Source organism: Mauremys mutica, chromosome 3 (genome assembly GCF_020497125.1).
Source record: "Mauremys mutica isolate MM-2020 ecotype Southern chromosome 3, ASM2049712v1, whole genome shotgun sequence".
In the NCBI taxonomy this organism is placed as follows: domain Eukaryota; kingdom Metazoa; phylum Chordata; order Testudines; family Geoemydidae; genus Mauremys; species Mauremys mutica.
This window is the reverse complement of record NC_059074.1, coordinates 90,141,741-90,162,234: the sequence shown is the minus strand read 5'-3', so window position 1 is coordinate 90,162,234 and position 20,494 is coordinate 90,141,741. Positions and strand designations below refer to the sequence as shown.

General features: G+C 41.4%; 1 protein-coding gene across 1 annotated transcript in view; it reads left to right on the top strand.

Moving 5' to 3' along the window:
- ROS1 (ROS proto-oncogene 1, receptor tyrosine kinase) overlaps window positions 1-20,494 on the top strand; it is a 96,549-nt gene that overhangs the window by 35,479 nt on the left and 40,576 nt on the right. The window contains exons 16-27 of the mRNA XM_045010300.1: window positions 4,200-4,300; window positions 5,845-6,059; window positions 6,391-6,539; window positions 7,027-7,189; window positions 10,057-10,319; window positions 11,143-11,206; window positions 12,219-12,421; window positions 13,347-13,558; window positions 14,112-14,401; window positions 15,383-15,559; window positions 17,010-17,227; window positions 18,336-18,483. Of these exons, the coding sequence (XP_044866235.1) occupies window positions 4,200-4,300; window positions 5,845-6,059; window positions 6,391-6,539; window positions 7,027-7,189; window positions 10,057-10,319; window positions 11,143-11,206; window positions 12,219-12,421; window positions 13,347-13,558; window positions 14,112-14,401; window positions 15,383-15,559; window positions 17,010-17,227; window positions 18,336-18,483 (2,203 nt within the window). The remainder of the gene's footprint in view (window positions 1-4,199; window positions 4,301-5,844; window positions 6,060-6,390; window positions 6,540-7,026; window positions 7,190-10,056; window positions 10,320-11,142; window positions 11,207-12,218; window positions 12,422-13,346; window positions 13,559-14,111; window positions 14,402-15,382; window positions 15,560-17,009; window positions 17,228-18,335; window positions 18,484-20,494) is intronic.

Below are 20,494 nucleotides of genomic sequence, written 5' to 3'. Positions count from 1 at the left end.
TATTGTATTACTGGTTTCCTGCTATTCATTTTGCCATCTCTACCCACATTGTATCCACTGTTTGGCTTTTGTGTCACAACCAGTAACTAGGCTATCTATCACTCACATGAATTTTACCTGTCTGTAAGCAAGAAGATGGACAGTGTGTTCTTCAGAGTTTCCCTTCTGTTCCCAAAATAGAATTACTCTAGTGGTCGGTTTTGACTCTTGCAAACAAATTAGTCTTACCATAGCAAGTTGTTACATAAAAAGTAGATGAAGATCCCGATTCTCCATTGCATCAAAGCAGCTTTCTACCATTTCCCCAGCTGATGTATCTGGCCATTTGAGGATTCCTTTTACTTGAAGGGATTGTCAGTTGATACAGAACCACAGTAGCCATTTCTGTGCCATCTGAGCACTGAGGTAGCTGGGGGAAAGGCATTGTGACCCTATGCCCTGGGAAAACCCTGTCTGCAGAAATGGATCCTGGGGGACACTGGCAGTCAGTGCAGCCAGAGGACTGGCCCAAGCTCATTAGCCCCAAGATTAGGGGAGTGCAAATTTGGCTCAAAGCTACCTTTCCAACCCCCATTCTCAGCTGCATTGGGCACTTTTCAGGAGCAGCCCAGGATGTGGGGCAAATCTTTAAATGCACTGTTTTTTCCTTATGAAAAGGCTTTGTGAACTAGCAGTCACATTTAGGTCCATCACATGAATATTTATCAGCACTTGGCTGAAAGCTGCCTTCTTTCATGATATGTGCTGAGTCACTCTCTTGGGAAAAAGTTCCTGTTCTCAGAGCTTGGATTAGTCATAGCCAAATTATCATTGAAGAGCTCAAGAATACCAAAAAAAGGCAACCTGCTGTAGCATACATCTTAAATGTTTTCTTTAAAATGTGTCCCTTCCTGATACAGCTTTTTCCTTAGGATTATACAAGATGTGCTCCCGTCTTACACAGATGCTGCTCATTATCAAAGATCCTTTCTGAACTCCAGATGTTTCCAAATCCACTGACTTCTTCCTGCTGCCTTCATCACAGTTCCTGAAATCCTTAAACTTTTAAAAGTATTTTTCCTCTCCCTAGAGGGTAACCACTAACTGGCTGGGTTTCTAGGATGTAAAACTTAAATACTGGGCAAAACGGGTTTGTCCTTTTAAAGGTGACTAGCAATTCAAAAGTTCAGTTAATCTTATGGGTCTTTTTTGTTACATCCACTCTGTGTGAGAGGTCTCAGCTAGAACATTGAATGGCAAATTCTAATAGTACAATAACCATATTATAATCCTAAGTACTGAAGAATTAAGAAGTTTTTGCCACACAGAAAAATATTTCCATGGTGCAACGGATCAATGGTCCATCCAGGCACCTGCCTTACACCCCACCTTCGATGCTGGCCAGTGCTGGCTTCTTCGCTGGAAGACGTCAATTTCCCATGCCCTGTAATGCGCCTACCTGTATCAGATTTATCCCTAGTGATCAACTTCTGCTCTATCGCATAAGGACTGATCATTATTTTTAAGGTAGAAATTTTTTCCATTTGTTCTGCCCTTATCATCCATTTCTTTGAATCGTTGCAATAGCTCCCCACATCCACTTCAAGCTTCTCATCCTCAATGTCAAGGCCCTTGCCACAACTCTGCAGCTGTCTGCTTAGTAGTTGTTGTCATGTCACTCTGGTCGCCATTTCTGTGCCAATGATTGGGGCCTTGGGTGTTACCGCAGTGCAAACAATATAACAGCTAATAATAATTATTATTGTCCTCTAGCTATTGTAACTGCAGATGGTAAATTTAGTTCTATGAATAACTAATTCTTTGCTGAAATTTACTAAGACTTTTTTAAAAACAAAATTAATAGACTATTAAATAGGTCATTGCAAGATCTTCAACAATCCATAACTATTCACCTTTTGGGCTTTAAACCTGAGTCTTGGAGAACATCTCTGATTTGGTATTTCACTGTGCAGGGATGAGATGGCTAACTATTTTATCCAAAACTTAGCACTTAGATAGCACTTTATAACCCAGACCCTCAGGTGGTGTATAGCTCCATTGACTTCTGACTTACACCGGCTTGAGGATCTGGCCCAGTATGTTAAAAACGCCATATAAACATTGATTAGTTAATCTTTACAGTATGCTTGTGAGGTCAGTACATTATAAAGGAGCAGCAAAGCATGCTGCATGCAGTGTGTGCCAGAACCCTGTTGAGTACTGCCTCATGACATATGGTGAATCAAGGATTATTTCAAGAGGCTAAATTTATGTTGCATCTTATGATATAGGGTTACATTGGAGGATAACAACTATACATCATGTTCAGAGATTAATGTCTGTCACACCATGGAAAAAATCTGTCTATTTTTGTAGCACATGAAAAGGGAGGTGTTAAATTACTGCATGACCCCTGATTATGAATAGTACACATTTTTCTTTGCTTTAATGTAAGTATTAATGGAGGGAGATGGACAAGCCTGAATTGGTGGAAGAAGGTAGTTGTGGTAAAGAGAAGGGAAGGGGGAAAAAGGAGCCCAAAATGGCTAAGGAACATAGATGTGAGACTGGGGTGCTCATGAGAGACAGGAAGACAAAATTTGATGTAGAACATGTCAGTGAGAGCAGGTAAGAGGATTAATATGTATATACGCCTAATCTGACTACACACTCTCTCATACCAAAAGTAGTTTTTACAAAGGAAATCTACAAGAGCAATAATTCAAACTTTGATTTTCTGATATGCAATATCAACAGGAATGGGATGGGAATTGCATGAGAGTATGCAATATGACATTTGTTTTTCTTTCCCTAATGCCAACATGTTTTGTATCAAGGGTGGGAGGGATAGCTCAGTGGTTTGAGCATTGGCCTGCTAAACCCAGGGTTGTGAGTTCAATCCTTGAGGAGGCCACTTAGGGATCTGGGGCAAAAATTGGTCCTGCTAGTGAAGGCATGGCGCTGGACTCAATGACCTTTCAAGGTCCCTTCCAGTTCTAGGAGATTGGTATATCTCCAATTATTACCTTGATTAGTGAAGAGTAAAAGAATGGATGCTCCATTCACATCCATAATTAAATCTTAACTTTAAAAAATGAGATAGACCTATTACTTGACAAGAGAGTAGAGGTTGGGAAATATCGAGGCAAAATATCAGAGTGCTGTCAACCTTATCTCTAATTTTGGACTTGCAATTTTGTGCATGCAACAACTTGCAGGCACAATTAGCTGAGTGTTCATATGATAGAATCCAGCTACCTAATTTGTGGATGCAAATCTTATTTTCACTCACAAACCAGGTTAGTAGATTTTTATTTCTATTGTTTGTGCACACAGTATTGCACATGCTGTTGACTGCAGGTATGAAATTATACAATTTGTTTGGAACATTTGGTCTAATTAAAAAAACACAACTTTTTTTTGTGCAGTGTAGGTTAGAGGGCTCTTCTTGGCCCTTATCCCTACTCTCATGTTTTTTCAGATTACTACTAAATAAAAATGATGGCATGCTGCTCTAACTGAAATTTAGCTATTTTGAATGTAAAGCTTAATTAATTTTTTTCAACTAATTAGCATATCATTTTCCATAAATAGTGAGCTCAGACTCTGTACAAGATGTCCTTCTTTTGATTGCCCAGAAGTGATATAGCTTATGTAAAATCAAATTATAAAAACACAATTGGAGACTGTGTTGGTTTCCAATATGAAAATCAGTGTCACTTTTTAGAGGAATATTTCAAAGTGTTTTGGACCGAGGACATTAAAATGCCAGAGGTGTTTATGCAACTTTATGTATGGAAGGTTCATTAACTAACTGATATACTGCTACAGTAATATCTGAGCTACTCAGGTGCTATAGGGATGAGCAACATAGCAGATGCTTATAAATATAATTAAACACTTTATATAAAATCCTGAGCTGCTGAGAATTGGTGTCACTCTGCTGACATCAATAGAATGATACTGATTTACACCAGCTGAGGATCTGATCATTTGTTTATTGTTCTCCCTTTTTATATTCTGTCTAATTTAGACTGAAAAATCATTGTGATAGAGACCTGTCTTTATTTTATTTTTTTTTCCTGGTAAAGAGCCATTCTCTCCATGGTGCTGTATAATATAAACAACAATGAAGCAACATATCTTTCAAAATTGAAGGGATTTTTTCCATGATGTATTCATTTTGTTCACTTTACTGATTGGATTTTTCTGTCTTGTAGGTAGTTGCTCTAACCTTGGATCTCAGTGACGGCTTCCTCTACTGGCTTGTGCAAGATAGCCTGTGCCTAAATCTATACAGAGTCTCACTTTGTGGAGAGAGGTAAGGGTATCTGTGTGTGTCTCTCCTCCCCCCTTCCCCCAAAATACATTGAACAATCAGAATTCCAGTGCATCCTTTCTTCTGTGTTTCTGCTTTTTAGATTGTAAGGGCCTCAAGGCAGAAACTCTTTATTTTTTGTGTATTGTACTACGCTGAACACATTGTTGGTGCTAAGCAAATAATAAACAGGAAGAATTGATGGTCACCTTTAGTTAATGGATAACTCTGTATTGAGTTACCAGGAAGTTATTCAAATTTTTCATAGTGATAAAAACACCATGGATACGGAGACTTGATTCAGTTGAGGTCATAGTCATCTTCATGTTGGACTTGTAACATTAGAAAATAAGTGGTTACAGTTTCCCATATTATCTTGAATCTGGATCATTTTTAAAACCTGACATTTCTCAAATATAAAGGGCAGCAATTAACACTCCTTTCCATGGAATCTGCAACCCTTACTCACATGAGCAATCAGTAGTTATATGGTAGTCCCTTTGACCCCCATGAATATGAGATGGCTGCATTATTCACAAATGGCAAAGCCACAAGTGAGTTCCATAGGTCACGTCAGATGAGTGTTGGTCAGTCCTTTATATCACTTTGCCATGCATTCTGCATGTGCCATGTATGCACAGGAAAACTACTTCCAAAGGTTTTAAATGACGTTTTTGCATCCCTTCATATGTAAAGCTTCTCTTAGTTACTGCAAGTCCAACTGTACAGGATTCAGAGTGAACCACTAAAAATTACTTAAGTCCATTTCATGTGGAGTCTTGGCTGGGCTCACTGAGTGGGCATCCGGACTGGTACTTCTGTGTCCTCTGTTGGCAGCAGTTGTACCAAGTGAGCTACTGGAAGAACCCATTCAGCCAGCCTATAGGACAGGGGTGGGCAAACTTTTTGGCCTGGGGGCCACATCTGGGTATGGAAATTGTATAGCAGGACATGAATGCTCATGAAATTGAGGTTTGGGGTGTGTGAGGGGGTGAGGACTCTGTGGTGGGGCCAGAAATTAGGAGTTCAGGGTGTGGGAAGGGGCTCCTGACTGGGGTAGGGGGTTGGGGTGCGTGTGTGTGTGTGGGTGGGCTCCAGCTGGTGGTGCGGGCTCTGGGGTGGGGCTGGAGATGAGGGGTTGGGGGTGCAGGAGGGTGCTCTGGCTGGGACTGAGGGGCTCAGAGGGCAGGAGGGGGATCAGGTCTAGGGCAGGGGATATCTTTAATAAATGGTAACATACTGTCTCCTTTTGAATAAATTATAATATTTTAGCATAAATGTTTACTTCATTTTAAAGGTGTCATCTTATAAGAGCTGAATAAACAAAGTATTGTATTTGGTGCTCCAGTGGTGCATCAGACTAAGGAATGTTCAGTGCAGGGGTGGGGCAGGAATTGAAAGAAAACCTTTTTATTTGTTCTTATTACTTGTGTAGGGGGAAGGAGAACTTGAAGGATAAAGTTTAAGGTATCAAAGTTTATTGCATAGATCTTTTTTTTCTTACAAAGCAAGTTTTGGCTTAGGTGATGCCATATTTATTTTCACAGTTGTGGTGATGCTGTAGTCACTGAATTTGCAGAATGGAGTTCTTCAGAAGTATCCCATAGTGCACTGCTGTATTACAGTGGACGGCTGTTCTGGATTAATGGCTACCGGTTCATTACGACACAAGAAGTCAATCAGAGTGTTAGCATCCCCTTTTCGCAACCAGCAGAGTTTGCAGCTTTTACCCTTGCTCAGAGGTCACTTAAACCTCTGCCAGGTATTTGATTTTCTGATCAACAGAACTTTAAAAATGTATCCACTGTCTGCTTGTAATTCTTAGTTATTAACATCTGGGTGGGAAAAGATGTGAATACAAATATCTTGTTAATACATTTATCAGAATAGAGATGGATAACTTATAACTGTATAAACCAGTAGAAGCAGAATCAAATGATACTGATGTGGCCTAAACAAACAAAATCGTTTTATTATTAATAATATACTAATGGAAGTTAATGGAACTTGTGCTCATAAATAACGTAGGCAGATTTGTAAATTCCACCCATTGTTCATAATTCTTATTTTTTTCCTCATCTTCTGGATTACAGGAAACTTTTCCTTTCCACCCAAAGTGATTCCAGATTCAATTCTGGAGTCTTCCTTTAGGATTGAAGGGAATTCATCACATTTTCACATCCTTTGGAATACTTCCACAACTGTGGAATGGGGCACTGTCTTCTACTGTGTGGAGTCCAAGGTTCTACAGACCAGGGTATTCATGAGATTTCTTCCCATTATCTGGAATTATTACTTCTAGACACTGACAGTTATAAAAATTAGACATATAGTCTGTGTTCTTTTATGCCATATTGTGCCTTTGTGTATTTCTTTTATAGATATATGGACAGATCTTCTAACTCTTCAGAAGTTTGCTTGAATTACTTTGATTTAACAACTTATGAGTGTAGACCATAATACGTCTCTGACCACCTGAACCATAGTTATAAACTTCATTCGCACTTGATTTTAGCACATTTGATAAACTATTGTTACACTTGAATCAAAGGGGTAGATCCTCAGGTGGTGTAAATGGTCACAGCTCCATAAAATTCAGTGGAGCTATGACAATTCAAAACAAATTTATTCTCATTTTGGTATGGGTGTTTTGGAAAATCAAAGTTAAAGATCAGGAATGTTTACAAAGTTTTTTCTGAGAGGAGAAAAATGTTTTGTGCTTTTTTTAGTTTGTGGATAGTGAACGGTGCCTGCCTCCTCGGAATCTGACTGTACCATCCTACAAAGTTGAAGGGTTGGAGCCCTATATGCAGTTTGATTTTACTGTGACTCCTTATACGTACTGGGGAGAGGGACCTATGACATCCATATCCCTTCGAGTCCCTGAAGAAGGTACCGGACTTTCAACTCTCACTCCTAATCTTTAATGGGTACAGTAAGGCCTAGTTTCATAGAATCATAGAATCTCAGGGTTGGAAGGGACCTCAGGAGGTCATCTAGTCCAACCCCCTGCTCAAAGCAGGACCAAACCCAACTAAATCATCCCAGCCAGGGCTTTGTCAAGCCTGCCCTTAAAAACCTCTAAGGAAGGAGATTCCACCACCTCCCTAGGTAACCCATTCCAGTTCTTCACCACCCTACTAGTGAAAAAGTTTTTCCTAATGTCCAACCTAAACCTCCCCCTCTGCAACTTGAGACCATTACTCCTTGTTCTGTCATCTTCTTCCACTGAGGACAGTCTAGATCCATCCTCTTTTGAACCCCCTTTCAGGTAGTTGAAAGCAGCTATCAAATTTATTTCAGGATGTTGGGCCTTTCTTAAGAAGTGTTAAGTTACTTCCAGGGTTGGCCCACTGTGAATTGAGATGAATCACAGAGGCTGCGGGTATGCATTCTTGAACGTCTTTGACAATCCACTGTTACATGTGCATGCATGCAGCCATTTGAGGTGATGTTCACTCCCTTGACTGTGATTTTAAAGATTGGATTATCTGAAATTTATTATGAAATGACCAGTAAAATCCCGCATATAATACTTTAGACAGTTATTTGAGTTTTTAGAAATGGTACTCATTTTTTACTTTGTAGGTGTTTTATTTTACTCAGGTCAGGTCAAAGATGAATCAGTTAAAGGGACACTTGGCAATATAATAACTGTAGAATTAACGCATCTAAACAAAGCACAGGGAAAAACTGGTGCAATATGCCAATTTCGCAGAGTTTGAAAGACTGTGGGCCAAATGCTCTGCTCTGTGTAAGTGATGTAAATAAGGACAGCTCCACTGACATTAGCGGAGTTCTGATGTATAGAATAGTGCCAATTGTGTGGGTTTTTGTTGATCAAGCTAAAATCAAATACACATGTGACAATGAAAAACACATAGAAGTCACAGTCATAGCCAGTGGTGAGCTGCAGCCGGTTCACACCGGTTCGCGCGAACCGGTTGTTAAATTTAGAAGCCCTTTTAGAACCGGTTGTCCCACGTGAGACAACCGATTCTAAAAGGGCATTTAAATTTAACAAGCGCTCCCTGCTGCGGCCCCAGCTCACCTCAGCTCTGCCTCCACCTCCTGCCATGAATGCTCTGCCCTGCTTCTCCTCCTGCCCTGCTTCCCGCGAATCAGCTGTTCGCGCGGGAAGCCTGGGAGGGCTGAGAAGCAAGCAGGCTTCCCGCTCAGGCCCAGGAAGACGACGCTGAGGTAAGGGTAGAGGGAACGAGGAGGGCCGTGCGCCCCGGCCGGTCCCCGGCCGCGGCCCTCCCTGGCCCCGCGTCCCCAACCAGCCGGCTCCGGCCGCGACCCTCCCCAGCCCCGACCACCCGGCTCCGGCCGTGACCCTCCCCGGCCTCGCGTCCCCGGCCCTGCGTCCCCGACCCTCCCCGGCCCCGCGACCCTCCCTGACCACCCGGCCCCGGCCGCGACCCTCCCCGGCCGCGACCCTCCCCGACCGCCCGGCCCTCCCCGGCCCCGCGTCCCCGGCCGCGACCCTCCCCGACCGCCCCGCCCCGCGTCCCTGGCCCTGCGTCCCCGGCCGCTACCCTTCCCGACTGCCCGGCCCCGGCCACGGCCCTCCCCGGCCCCGCGTCCCCGGCCACGACCCTCCCCGACCGCCTAACCCCGGGGCCCCGACCGCCCGGCTCCAGCCGCGACCCTCCCCGGCCACCCTGCCCTGCGTCCCCGGCCCCGCGGCCCTCCCCGGCCGCTCGGCTCCGGCTGCGGCCCGGCTCCGGTAGTGCGGGTCCGGGCACAGCGGCAGCTGCGACCCCACCTACCCGGATGCCTGGCTCCGGACACGGCCCTCCAGCCTGGCCTGGCCCCGTGGCTCCAGCCGCCCGGCTCCTGCTGTTTTGCCACGCGGCCGGGCTCCAGCTCCGGCTGCGTGGCTCTGGCCGCGGCCCTCCCCAGCTCCGGCCGCCCGGCTCCCGCCACATCCTCCGGCTCCGGCCGTGCGACTCCTGCCCCGGCCCCGCGTCCCCGGGTTCCCGGCTCCAGCCGCGTCCAGGCAGCGCGGTAAGGGGGCAGGGAGGGGGTGTTGGAGAGAGGGCAGGGGAGTTTGGGGGTTGGGGGGTCAGAGGGCAGGGAACAGGGGGATTGAATAGGGGCAAGGGTCCTGGTGGGGCAGTCAGAAAGGATCAGGGGTTGGATGGGGTGGTGGGAGGCAGTCAGGGGCAGGGATTCCAGGGGCAGTCAGGGGACAGAGAGAAGGGGTGGTTGGATGGGGCAGGGGTCCTGGGGGGCCATCAGGAATGAGAGGAGGGGTTGGATGGGGCAGCGGGGGGCAGTCAGGGTACAGGGAACGGGGGTGGATGGGACAGGGGTCCCTGGGGTGGGGGGGGGGTGTCAAGGAACACGGGGGGTTGGATGGGGCAGGAGTCCCGGGGGCGGGGGTGGGCCATGACTCCTCCTGGGGTGAGGAGGGAACCGGTTGTTATGATTTTGGCAGCTCATCACTGGTCATAGCTAGGGAGTTTTGGAATTACCATTAGAACACACACTCATGCCTTCACATACCTATTTATTTAATGAAATATTCACATTTCTACCTTAAAATCAAATTGTTTTTAAAGGTCAATTTTAGGCTCAAGAATGAATTGCACAAGTTGCTGTATTCAAGTCTGAATGTTTTTTCCCCCTCTTTTTAGCAGCCTAGGTGCCTTAAACTAATCGTAGATGCCAGGCTCAGGGGTAAAAGCAGGGGTTATCGAACATCATATTTTAATACAAGTTCTCTCCTATGTTTGTGTGTATTTTTAATACAGTTCCTTCAGCCCCTGCAAATCCCAGAATATATGTGTCACATAATGGTACATATGGCGGCAAAGAGAGAGCTATAGTGGAATTTAGGTGGAATAAACCTAGGAGAGACAATGGAGCATTAACAAAGTTCAGAATTTACTATCAAATAGTAAATCAAAGTGGCACCAATGAGACTTTTACAGAATGGAACACAAGCAACATTGCAACCTCTCTGATGTCCTTTTCGCTCAAGGATGTGCTTCCCAGGCTGACAGTGAGGTTTCAGGTATGGAAAATTAATCAGGTGATGATCTGGTTATTTGGTGTTATAACCATGACAAGATGTAGTGCTTTGTTGTGCCTGTCAGTGTAATGTGGAGAGCAATACTGCTTTACCTCTCATAACTATTACGCAGGCTTGGAGTGGCCAAAGGAAAATTTCCCATTTTCCAAACCCCCGGTAGCAGCAGCAGGTTAAGTGCAGATCCTACTGAGTTGTAGCTCTGAATCCTGGGCTGGCTGAGAGTCAAAGACCCAACAGAACTTAGTTCCACAGATCAAGGACAGCCCCCACCACTGAAGAAGCGTGAGGATTCTGGTGATGCCTGGTACCAGCTGGCCTTTGATGACTCATGTTTAAATGTAGCATGGCATTGTGTTTTTCATTATCAAGTGAGAACTGAGACACCCATAATGCATGATTTGGTAATGCATTAAATTCAAAACACAAGGGACCAGGCGAGCTGTGCTGCATCCTAGTCCAAGGATGAAGCAGCTGGGCCTGCTGAAGAATTGCAACATGAAGCAGCAGGAGAAGTGCTTCCAGATCTCTTATCTGAAATGAGAAAAGCCTGTCTCCTTTGCTTGGGGACCTAGAAGTGGTTGGTAGACACAAGATGAACTATCATTGCCCAGACCACCTTTGGAAGCCTCCCTTCACTCAGTCACTGATCCAGCAAAGTATTTAAACACATGTTTAAATTTAAACATGTGAGCAGTCAGTGGAACTACTCATGTTCTTATTGTTAAGCATGTGCTTAAGTGTTTTCTGAACTGGGGCCTTAGTGGAGATTGCTACTGAACATTTCTCCTGTTCCATTTATCTCCAGGTGCAAGCCTTCACATCGGCAGGTCCAGGACCTCTATCTCATATAGCGGAAGCTAACTCATCAGGTATCAATATTCAGCTACCACCTCTTGCAATGCAAATATTAATGCATGGTGGACTCAATAGTACAGGTGTTTGGTAATGAGATATGGAGACTTTTACAACTAGGACGATGGTTCAAATACAGCTCAGATTGGCAGTGGCCATGGATGATTTGTGCAAACAGCCACAAATTTCTATTCTCCGAATGAAGGCAAAGGTCACATACTGAGCCCTAGCCACTTCCCATTGTAACAAACTAGGACAATTATTTGAACTTTTCATTGGGCTGTTGTAAAAAATCCATAGCTGCAAACAACAGACACTTTGCTAGTTTATTAGCACATGTGTAGTATGGGGCATTAGAACCCATGACCTACATCAAAAATCCTAAATCTCTATCCTTTGAGTGAACAGAGATTATCCATTAGCTGTTGCTAGTATCAAGGCTTACACTTTGTAGACAGTCCACTGAAGGATGACATAATCACAAACAACGAGCAGCTATGATGCTCCAGTAAAAGGCAGTATAATACACCCATCAGCCAGCACATTATACTGTGTTGAAACTAATCCAAATGTTACCTTGAATGGCACCTTTGTGTGCTTGCAGCTCTCAGCTGTAAAAGTTCCTGTATAGATATTGTTATTCATTTAGTCCCAGTTCCCCATCTGGTTGAAATTATGCAAGCAACAATTGTGTTAAACTCCAGAGTGGTTAGGACAGTTCTCACAGTTTCCCTGGGCACTGTGAATTGGGATGCTTTTCTGAGAACTGTACTAGCTGAATCACATTCTAGGCTATCTCCTGAAGTTGTCTAGGAAATTATTGTAGAACATGGTTCTTAGGGTGAGGGGAAGGCCGTGATGCAAAACCATCCTAAAAGTATGCTTTCATATTTGTGGCTAGTGCAGTTTCAAACACAGTTTGTGCAGGGCCTCTGTTAATATTCGTTTAGTACCTGACTTTATCATGATGGATGAACATTTTTGTCAGAGAGTTTGGTATCAGTTGTTCTGTTTCATTTCCCCCTCCAGATTTTTTTCCAGTTCCAGCTCTCATAACTATTTCTGCCAACAAGATGGTCTTTACTGACATAGACAGAAATCAGACCATCCAGAGTCTTTCAGCAAAAGGAGATATAAAGGGTGTCTGTTACACTGCTAATGATGAGACAATGTATTATATCCAGGAAGATTCCCTTTTTCTTCTGAACATACAGAATAATTCCAGGCTTCAGGTATTCTGTTGTGTATTTCCTTGTTTGAAAGGAGCATGTAAAATATATGCATATTATTAAGATTATTTTGGGACCTGCTATGTAATGAATTAGAGCCCTGTTGTAGTATAAAAACTGAAAAGAGAAGCCTGACAAGCCAATCACTTTTAATGGGGAAAACAGCATTAGAAACATGGCCCATTCTGCTTTAATTATTGTCAGCTTGTATGAGATGCTTAGTGTAGGTTGTAGACGACTGAGTTATTTGATTTCTAGTAATATGATAAAAATCCTCATCTGGTCTAGCTGCTTTATCTGTAGCTGTTAGAGCTGGTTGAAAAGTTGTTATGTGGAAAGTTTTCTTATAGAAAATATGGCTTTGTTGACACTGAAAGTTTTTGCTGGAAAATGTCAAAGCTGATTGAAAAACATTTTTTTTCCAAAAAGAGATGTCCTGATGATAATTTTCATTTTGTATCAACATTTTGAAATAAAACAATTTTTCATTTCAACATAAAATGGCTTATTTTATTTTATTTTATTTTTTGATTTAAGAAAACCAAACCAACATGTTCTGTTGAAATGTTGATTTGAAATGACAACTTTTGCTTCTGTCAAAAAAGTCAAAATTTCTCATTTGATGGTTTTTTGGTATTTTGACTTTGTTACTAAAGGAAACAGAAACTAATTTCTAAATAGACTAACAGACGTATTGGAGCATGAGCTTTCGTGGGGTGAATACCAACGAAGTGGGTATTCACCCACGAAAGCTCATGCTCCAATACGTCTGTTAGTCTATAAGGTGCCACAGGACTCTTCGCTGCTTTTATAGATCCAGACTAACACAGCTACCCCTCTGATAATTTCTAAATGTCCACATTTCCTGTGCAATTAAAAATTCTACTTTCTGAACCGATGTACTAACTGTTTTCTTATTTCCCTTAAGCTTTTCAAACATGGATTTCTCCGCAATGTCACAGCTATTGCAATTGACTGGATTGCAAGACACCTCTTTGTTGCCTTGAAAACATCACTGAAAGGAACTCAAATATTTATTATGGATCTTGAACTCAAGGCAAAATCCCTTAAAACTTTGAACGTACAGTCAAGTACCCAATACTTGACTATATCATCTCTCTCAACATATCCTTTCTTAAGGTATGGTATGAAATGACTGATAACTTTTGTTTTCAATTTAATTGAAATACAGCAATTTAAATAAATTAATAGTTTTTTAAAGCCAGAAGGGAACATTGTGATCATCTAGTGTGACCTCCTGCATAACACAGGCCATTACTGGGTGAAACTCTGTCTCCACAACTTCTAGTTGAGCTAAAGTATATAGTTTAGAAAGACATCCATTCTTGATTTAAAGACTTCAAGTGTTGGCTATACTGACATGAAACTCCATTTATAGTGAAGCAAAATGGAAGTCGGTAGCTAAATTAAAATTTTCTGCAATCTGCACATTGTAATTCTGGTCATAGAGGACCTCTGTTTAAAGATGTTCTGTTTAAAAGCAAACAAAACAAACCCAAAAACAAATAGACAAAAAAAAAAAAACCTGACGCCACTCTGAGGGAATTCCATTGTATTTACCCTACAATAACTGTAATGATTCTATGGCTGTATTAATTCATTAGACTGTGTATTTAAGGTAGGTTGCCTGGAGCAAGATTTTCTATTGTAAATGACACATTTTGTTTGATAGTCGTCTGTACTGGATGGAAGCCTTTGATTCGGGCTGCTGGATATTTTATTATGATATCGTGAATAATACCACGCACCACATTTTGGGACACACACCTTTAGAACATCAGACAAGAAGAAGCTACTGCAGTTGCAATGTGACTGAAACAGACCTTGGAAGAGCAATGACTATAGATATGTCTGACTCCAAGAAAGCCCATATTTTCTTTATCAAAGGAAGGGATGAAATCTGGGCCTCAGATTTAGATGGATGCCACTGCTGGAGAGTTATCAGTGTTCCTAGTCTTCAAGGTGAGATCTCTCTGATGCTTTTTTAATTCTCAGTCTGTTCCCTACTGTGCTGTCAAAGAATTTACTTTTCAGCAAAAATAATGCAATACTCATCATGGATTTTCTCCACAACATTAACCACTTTGAAGTGAAGACAGGAAAAAGAAGTCTATGTCTGAATATTTAGTTATGCTTGCCATTGAAACAGAGCAGGGGAAAAGAACAGTGTGGGATATTTGCAGGAATTATTGTTTCCCATTAAATCATCAGTCAGACAGACACAGTGTTGCATCAACTGCTGCTGCTTGTCAGTGGATGCCACAGTATCTACCACATTGTCACATTACGTAGAGAGGGTTTAATATTGTTGACAGAATTTGTGTGCCTCCTTCCCACAACCAAAAAGATATGCCAGAGGGTAATACTGGCTTGAATGTAGTGAAGATGTTCCATGCACAAAAAGTCTTATAGGATGACTCATACCCTGATAACTCTATAATTGTAATCCAGGCTCAGTTTTCAGCCTGGTCCTAGACACTGTAGCCAAAGAGACTTGGCTAAAAATGTCCTATTACAAAAGGGTCTATGGGATGTGTAGTGTTCCTGCTGCACAGAGCGGTTGCTGGTTTTTAACATCTCATCTTGGAAGTGAGGGATCATCTCCTCCTTAAGAGAGGGATTCCATTTAAGATGAATGATGAGCCACAATTTTGTGTTCTATAATTACTGGTGTTTATCATTATTGAATTACTCTTCCTGTAATTAATCTTAACCATAATAATTGGATAAGAAGAGAAGGCATCAAATCTACACTTTGTTAAAGAGGGAAATGTTTCACCTTTATGAGACATGTCAGAAGTCTTTTTTTAGGAGGAGCTTTCCAAAGACTCAGATGCAAGTTAAATGCTCAACTCATTTTGACTTTCAGTGGGACTGGGTATCTAACTGCACTTTTGCCTTTATTTTTATTCTGAAACATAACTCTGTAATATTTTTCTACAGACATGACCATTGGTAGTTTGACTGTCGACAGACAGTTTATATACTGGACTGTTGTAACAAAAGACTGTACGACAATTTATCAAGCAAATCAAGAGAGCAAACCCCTCTTCTTTCAAGAAAGAGCACATGAACAGGTGCAAATCTTAGCCTACAGCACAGCCATGCAGCCCTACCCAGGTAGCAGGTTTTTAAAATTTTAACATGTCTTTTTAAAAGAATGTATTTGGTTTGTAAATTATTCTAAGAGTGTTTACCTAAAATTTACCACTGCAGATGGATTTCAGAGGAAAATGATTTAGATACGTAGGACAGTTCAATAGATTGTAATACAATGCCAGTTTTAGAAGGTAGAATGAAAGCTAAGAACTGGCCGGATGTTGCATCGTGTCAGAGTGCATCATAATGCTGCTTACATTCCATGAGCATGGGATGTGAGTAGTGGAGAATACCTCTTTAAAAGAATTTGGAATCTGCAAGTCGTACGAAAAGAGGTGATTTACAATCGAACCACAGGAAAGCTGGAAGTGTGGCATCCTGAAGACAGTCTGATGACTCAAAGTAGAATTGTGAGAGTTAATTAGCGAGCAGAGGGATGAAAAAAGTTAGTGTGAGAAAACATCACTGCAAATGAAAATTAGACTTTGCCCTGCAGCTCTTCTTCTCCTATGACAGGCAAATTCAGTGTAATCTACCTATTGTGCACTCGTCACCATAGTAACTAAGGGCCAGATGTTCAAAGGTATTTAGATATCTGTTGGAATTATTATTTATGCAGGGTATTTCCATGACACTAATTTAACCATAAATTCCTTTATTAAATCCAAAGGCTACAATTGCTCTAAACATGCCTAAAAAGCTAAATAATAAGCAATTTACTACATCCAAGCAGTAACAAAACATTTATAAGCATTTGATCAAGATACTTACAAAAGGGCTGACCCAGGGTGCTTAGACCCATATTGGTTGGCTCCAGCTTGGTCAGGCAGGTATTAGCAATGAACCCTTGAAAGGGTTTACATTTTTTATACCTTTTAACAAACAGTGAAGGCATTGCCAGTTATTGGACCTTAGCTAAGGCCAGATGAAGGAGTTTCTTATGTAGCCAATTATTTACTGTACCTGGTACCCAGTTAATTGTGTTATTTCTATTACTTCAGCTCAAACCTTAAATAAGATAACACAGGTATTTTGAAGGCTCACTACAACTTAAACACAGCAATTCTTCTTTCTCGGGGTCATATTCTCTTTGGTCAAATGCTTTGGGCCTGTTGCTCATGCTAATATCCCAACTCAATTTCATACCATAGTTCACCCAAATCTAATGTGGGCCTATATTCCTACAGCGCCTAACGAGGCACCTAAATACCTTTTTAAAAATCTGTCCTTGAGTAACTTACAAGAAAATAAACAAATCTTCTCTTTGAAAAAATTTACCTTTACTGGCTGCAAAAAATGAATCCAAACTATTAAATTCAGACGTTTTTCTTCATCTGTTTATGAAACCAGTGAAAAGATAGTATTTGCTAGTTATACTTTCTGTTGCTAAAGGCAGTAGGATCACATCTAAAATCTGGATTGTCCCTACAGCTGTTATACTTCAGAATGTTTTCCCTCCCATCCCTTCTAGATAAAAGATGCCTGACTCTAGCTTCAAATGCTGAGAAACCTACTATTCTTAATATTACAAACACCAGTTTTACAGTAAGCTTACCGTCTGTCAAAACACAACTTCTGTGCACTGGCATAACACGCCCTACTTCAACATACTTGGTGTACTATGGAAAAGTTACTAATGATGGCAAGAGCTCAGCGCGCTGTTTGTCTGGCCTTCATTGTACAGTAATGGTAAGACTATTTTGGAGCAAAAACTTGCATGGCATCATTTATGAAAAGGTGATTCCATGACACTTCTAAGTATTTGATATTCCATTATGAAACCTTGTTTCCACAGACAGACACTACTATGTATTAATTTCCCACTCCATAAAACCATGCCACCTTTTCTGTATAATTCTTCTTGCCAGAAATGGTACCTTCCCTGGCTTTCTGTAACATATTTGCACACAAGAGGACTCTGACGTTCTACTTTCTTAACATTTCCTTGCTAAAGCTTATTTGAAGGGACCCTTCAGTTTCTACTGCTCAAAAGCAGGTTGTGGATGCAATTAATCTATTTAAATAACCATTGAGACCAGTTTGATTTGGTATCTTTGTGTGCTTGCCATAGGAAATGAGTGTACTTTTGTGCTCTATCTCTTTTTTTAGGTTTTTTTTTTTTTGCGCAGTTGCTATTTCTAATCCCCCTGACAGTCGCTGAACAATATGGTTTTGTAGCTGTAATTTTTGCACTTAGCTCTTGGGCCAGTGCCTGCTGAAATCATGATAAGATTTCCATTTATTTCAGTGGAGGCTGGATAAGATCCCTAGCTCACATCTTTATAATACCATGACAATGACAAAACATTTTCTGGGATGGAAGAAGTTCATTATCTGTGCATAAAACGATACAGTTTGATGATTCCTTGGTACTTTACATGAAATGAGTTGTGAGTCTCAGTCATAAAAACATCATTACACTTGGCACTAATTAACTGAAATCCTTGTTGGTAATCTCAGTAGAGAGGGCAAGGATTAAAATGGCACAAAAACAGACGTACCCTAGTTCATTCCTAGAAGTGACTCACCCAAATCAGGATTAAAGACATTGGTCAATTGCAGGACGATGACATGTGTTGTGCCTGATCTGTTAGAGATGTTAACATTCTAATGTGGTCAATCTGGCATCTTTCATGATCCTTAAATTTACTTTTAGGAAAAAGTACTGCGATATTTTGATTTTTTCCTATGTAATTAAATCATATGTTCCTATTTCACTGCCAGATGCTTGTTTGGACATACAGTGCTTTATTTTCTAAAAGTATTTATTGTCTGTAATTCTACCTCTTAATTACAGGAACTTCAGGAAAATACTGAAGCACTTATTGAAGGCCTACAGCCATTTTCAATTTATGTGATACAAGCTGCTGTGAAAAACTATTATTCAGATTCTTCTGAGCAGCCACATTTGGGAAAACAGACCATTGGCACAACTCTTTATGGAGGTGAGTTTTAGGTTCTACTCTGACTTTTGGGTCTAGTTCTAGTCGCACTTAGGCAAATGTAACGCTATTGACTTCAGTTAGAGTTATTTCTGAAGTACACCAATGTAAGCGAGAGCAGAATAAGGCCCTTTATCTTTAACTATGTATCATCTGCTAGAGAATTTGGAAGTGTCTGCTCAAAATTTAATCTACTCAGATCTGCACAAAAGGCTGGAGGTCTAACAATATAAATAGGGTTTCTGATTTTCAGTTTTAACCAATAAACAGTGATAAAACACACCGATATAACAGCAAAAAAACAAAATCAGTGTTTATCCAATAGACACGAGAAGAATACTAGAAATGGTTACTTGGATCTAAGGGCTTGTCTACATAAAGCAGTACTGTGAGCTAAGGGGATGTAATTTCCAAAGTGCATGAACATGGTGCACATTAATTGGTCTTTGTAGACTCTGCTGGTAAGCACTAAAGATTCTTTTGAGTGCTTTGACATAGTGCAGTTTTAAACAGTATACTACGTGGAAGCACACTACAGAACATTACAAAGGGATTACTTATTTTGCTATGTACCACTGTAATGAGTAATGCATATAATTACTCATTGTGGTATATACAAAGAGAAAGTCCTCAAAACCCCAATTTGTGGGCATCTACATAAAACTAAAAAATTGCTAAAACAAAAAACCTTTGAAAAATAGGGTGACCAGATAGCAAATATGAAAAATCAGGATGGGGGGTAATAAGTCCCTATATAGGAAAAAGCCCTGAATATTGGGATTGTCCCTATAAAATTGGGACATCTGGTCACCCTATTGAAAAATGAAATTAATAACCTCTGAAAAACTGAAACCCTAAATATAAACCTGTGAAATATCTGAGTCCATAGGGAGTGATCCATTAATGCCGTGGCTTGTTGACTTCCTGAGAAGGCATAAAGCAATAGCTAAGCAACTGCGGTGATTCTTTTTGACTGAGGCAGCATTTCAAAATAATTTCATGTGTGCGCAATATGAAGTCTTAATTTTCCCTCCAGGAATCTAACTTCCACACTGCTGTCGGAATGTGTGTGTTTCCTGACTTTTGTTCTTAGTTTTCTGCAGGGGTGGCTCTAGACATTTCGCCTTGGGGCGGCATGCCGGGGCAGGGCGCTCTGCTGGTCGCCGGTAGGGCGGCAGGCGGCTCCGGTGGACCCTCCACAGTCACGCCTGTGGGAGGTCCACTGGAGCCGCCTGCCGCCCTACCGGTGACCGGCAGAGCGCTCCCCGCGGCATGCCGCCCCAAGCACGTGCTTGGCGTGCTGGGGCCTGGAGCCGCCCCTGGTTTTCTGCATGTGATTAACAGTTTTATTAAAGCTTGGAATTAAATCAGCTGCTGTCAAAGCTTCTTCATGTTCCTAGCATATTTAACAACACATCAGAACTTTGTGGATCCTCTCTGTCTTCCCATTGTTTCTATGTCAAAATGAGTGAAGCTTGAATCAACCTTTACATCCCTGCAAATACAGAAGAGGGGGAGAATCAAAGGAAATAGGGCTAGGAAAAATAAATGCTTTGGTCTTGCCACTGAGTGTCACTCTTACTCCACACATTTCTTAGCAGGAAATCTGTTTTCCTTATCAACACAACCCGTGCAAATTTCACTTGAATAATCTATGATCTTGTAGCCAAAACATGAGTGTACTTTAGGGAAAAATACATATAAAAATTAAGTAAACCGCAGAAGTAAATGATGATGATTTACAAAGCACATCCTCCTCATTCTGATGTGTAAGGGACTCTACCTTGTTATAAACCTAATACTGACATTTACCTGTCTAGCCCTCCGTTTATAAAACTATTTTCCTGCTGAACCAGTATGGACATGCCATATATCAGTTCAAAGAGTATCTGTAAATGTCAAAAGAGGATTTGGTTTTTCAAAGTGGTCATCTAGTAACAACTGACATGGTTAGGAAATGAAGTGGAGGAGAAATCTCTAAGCGTGGCTGTAATAAACTTATTTAAAAATGTTA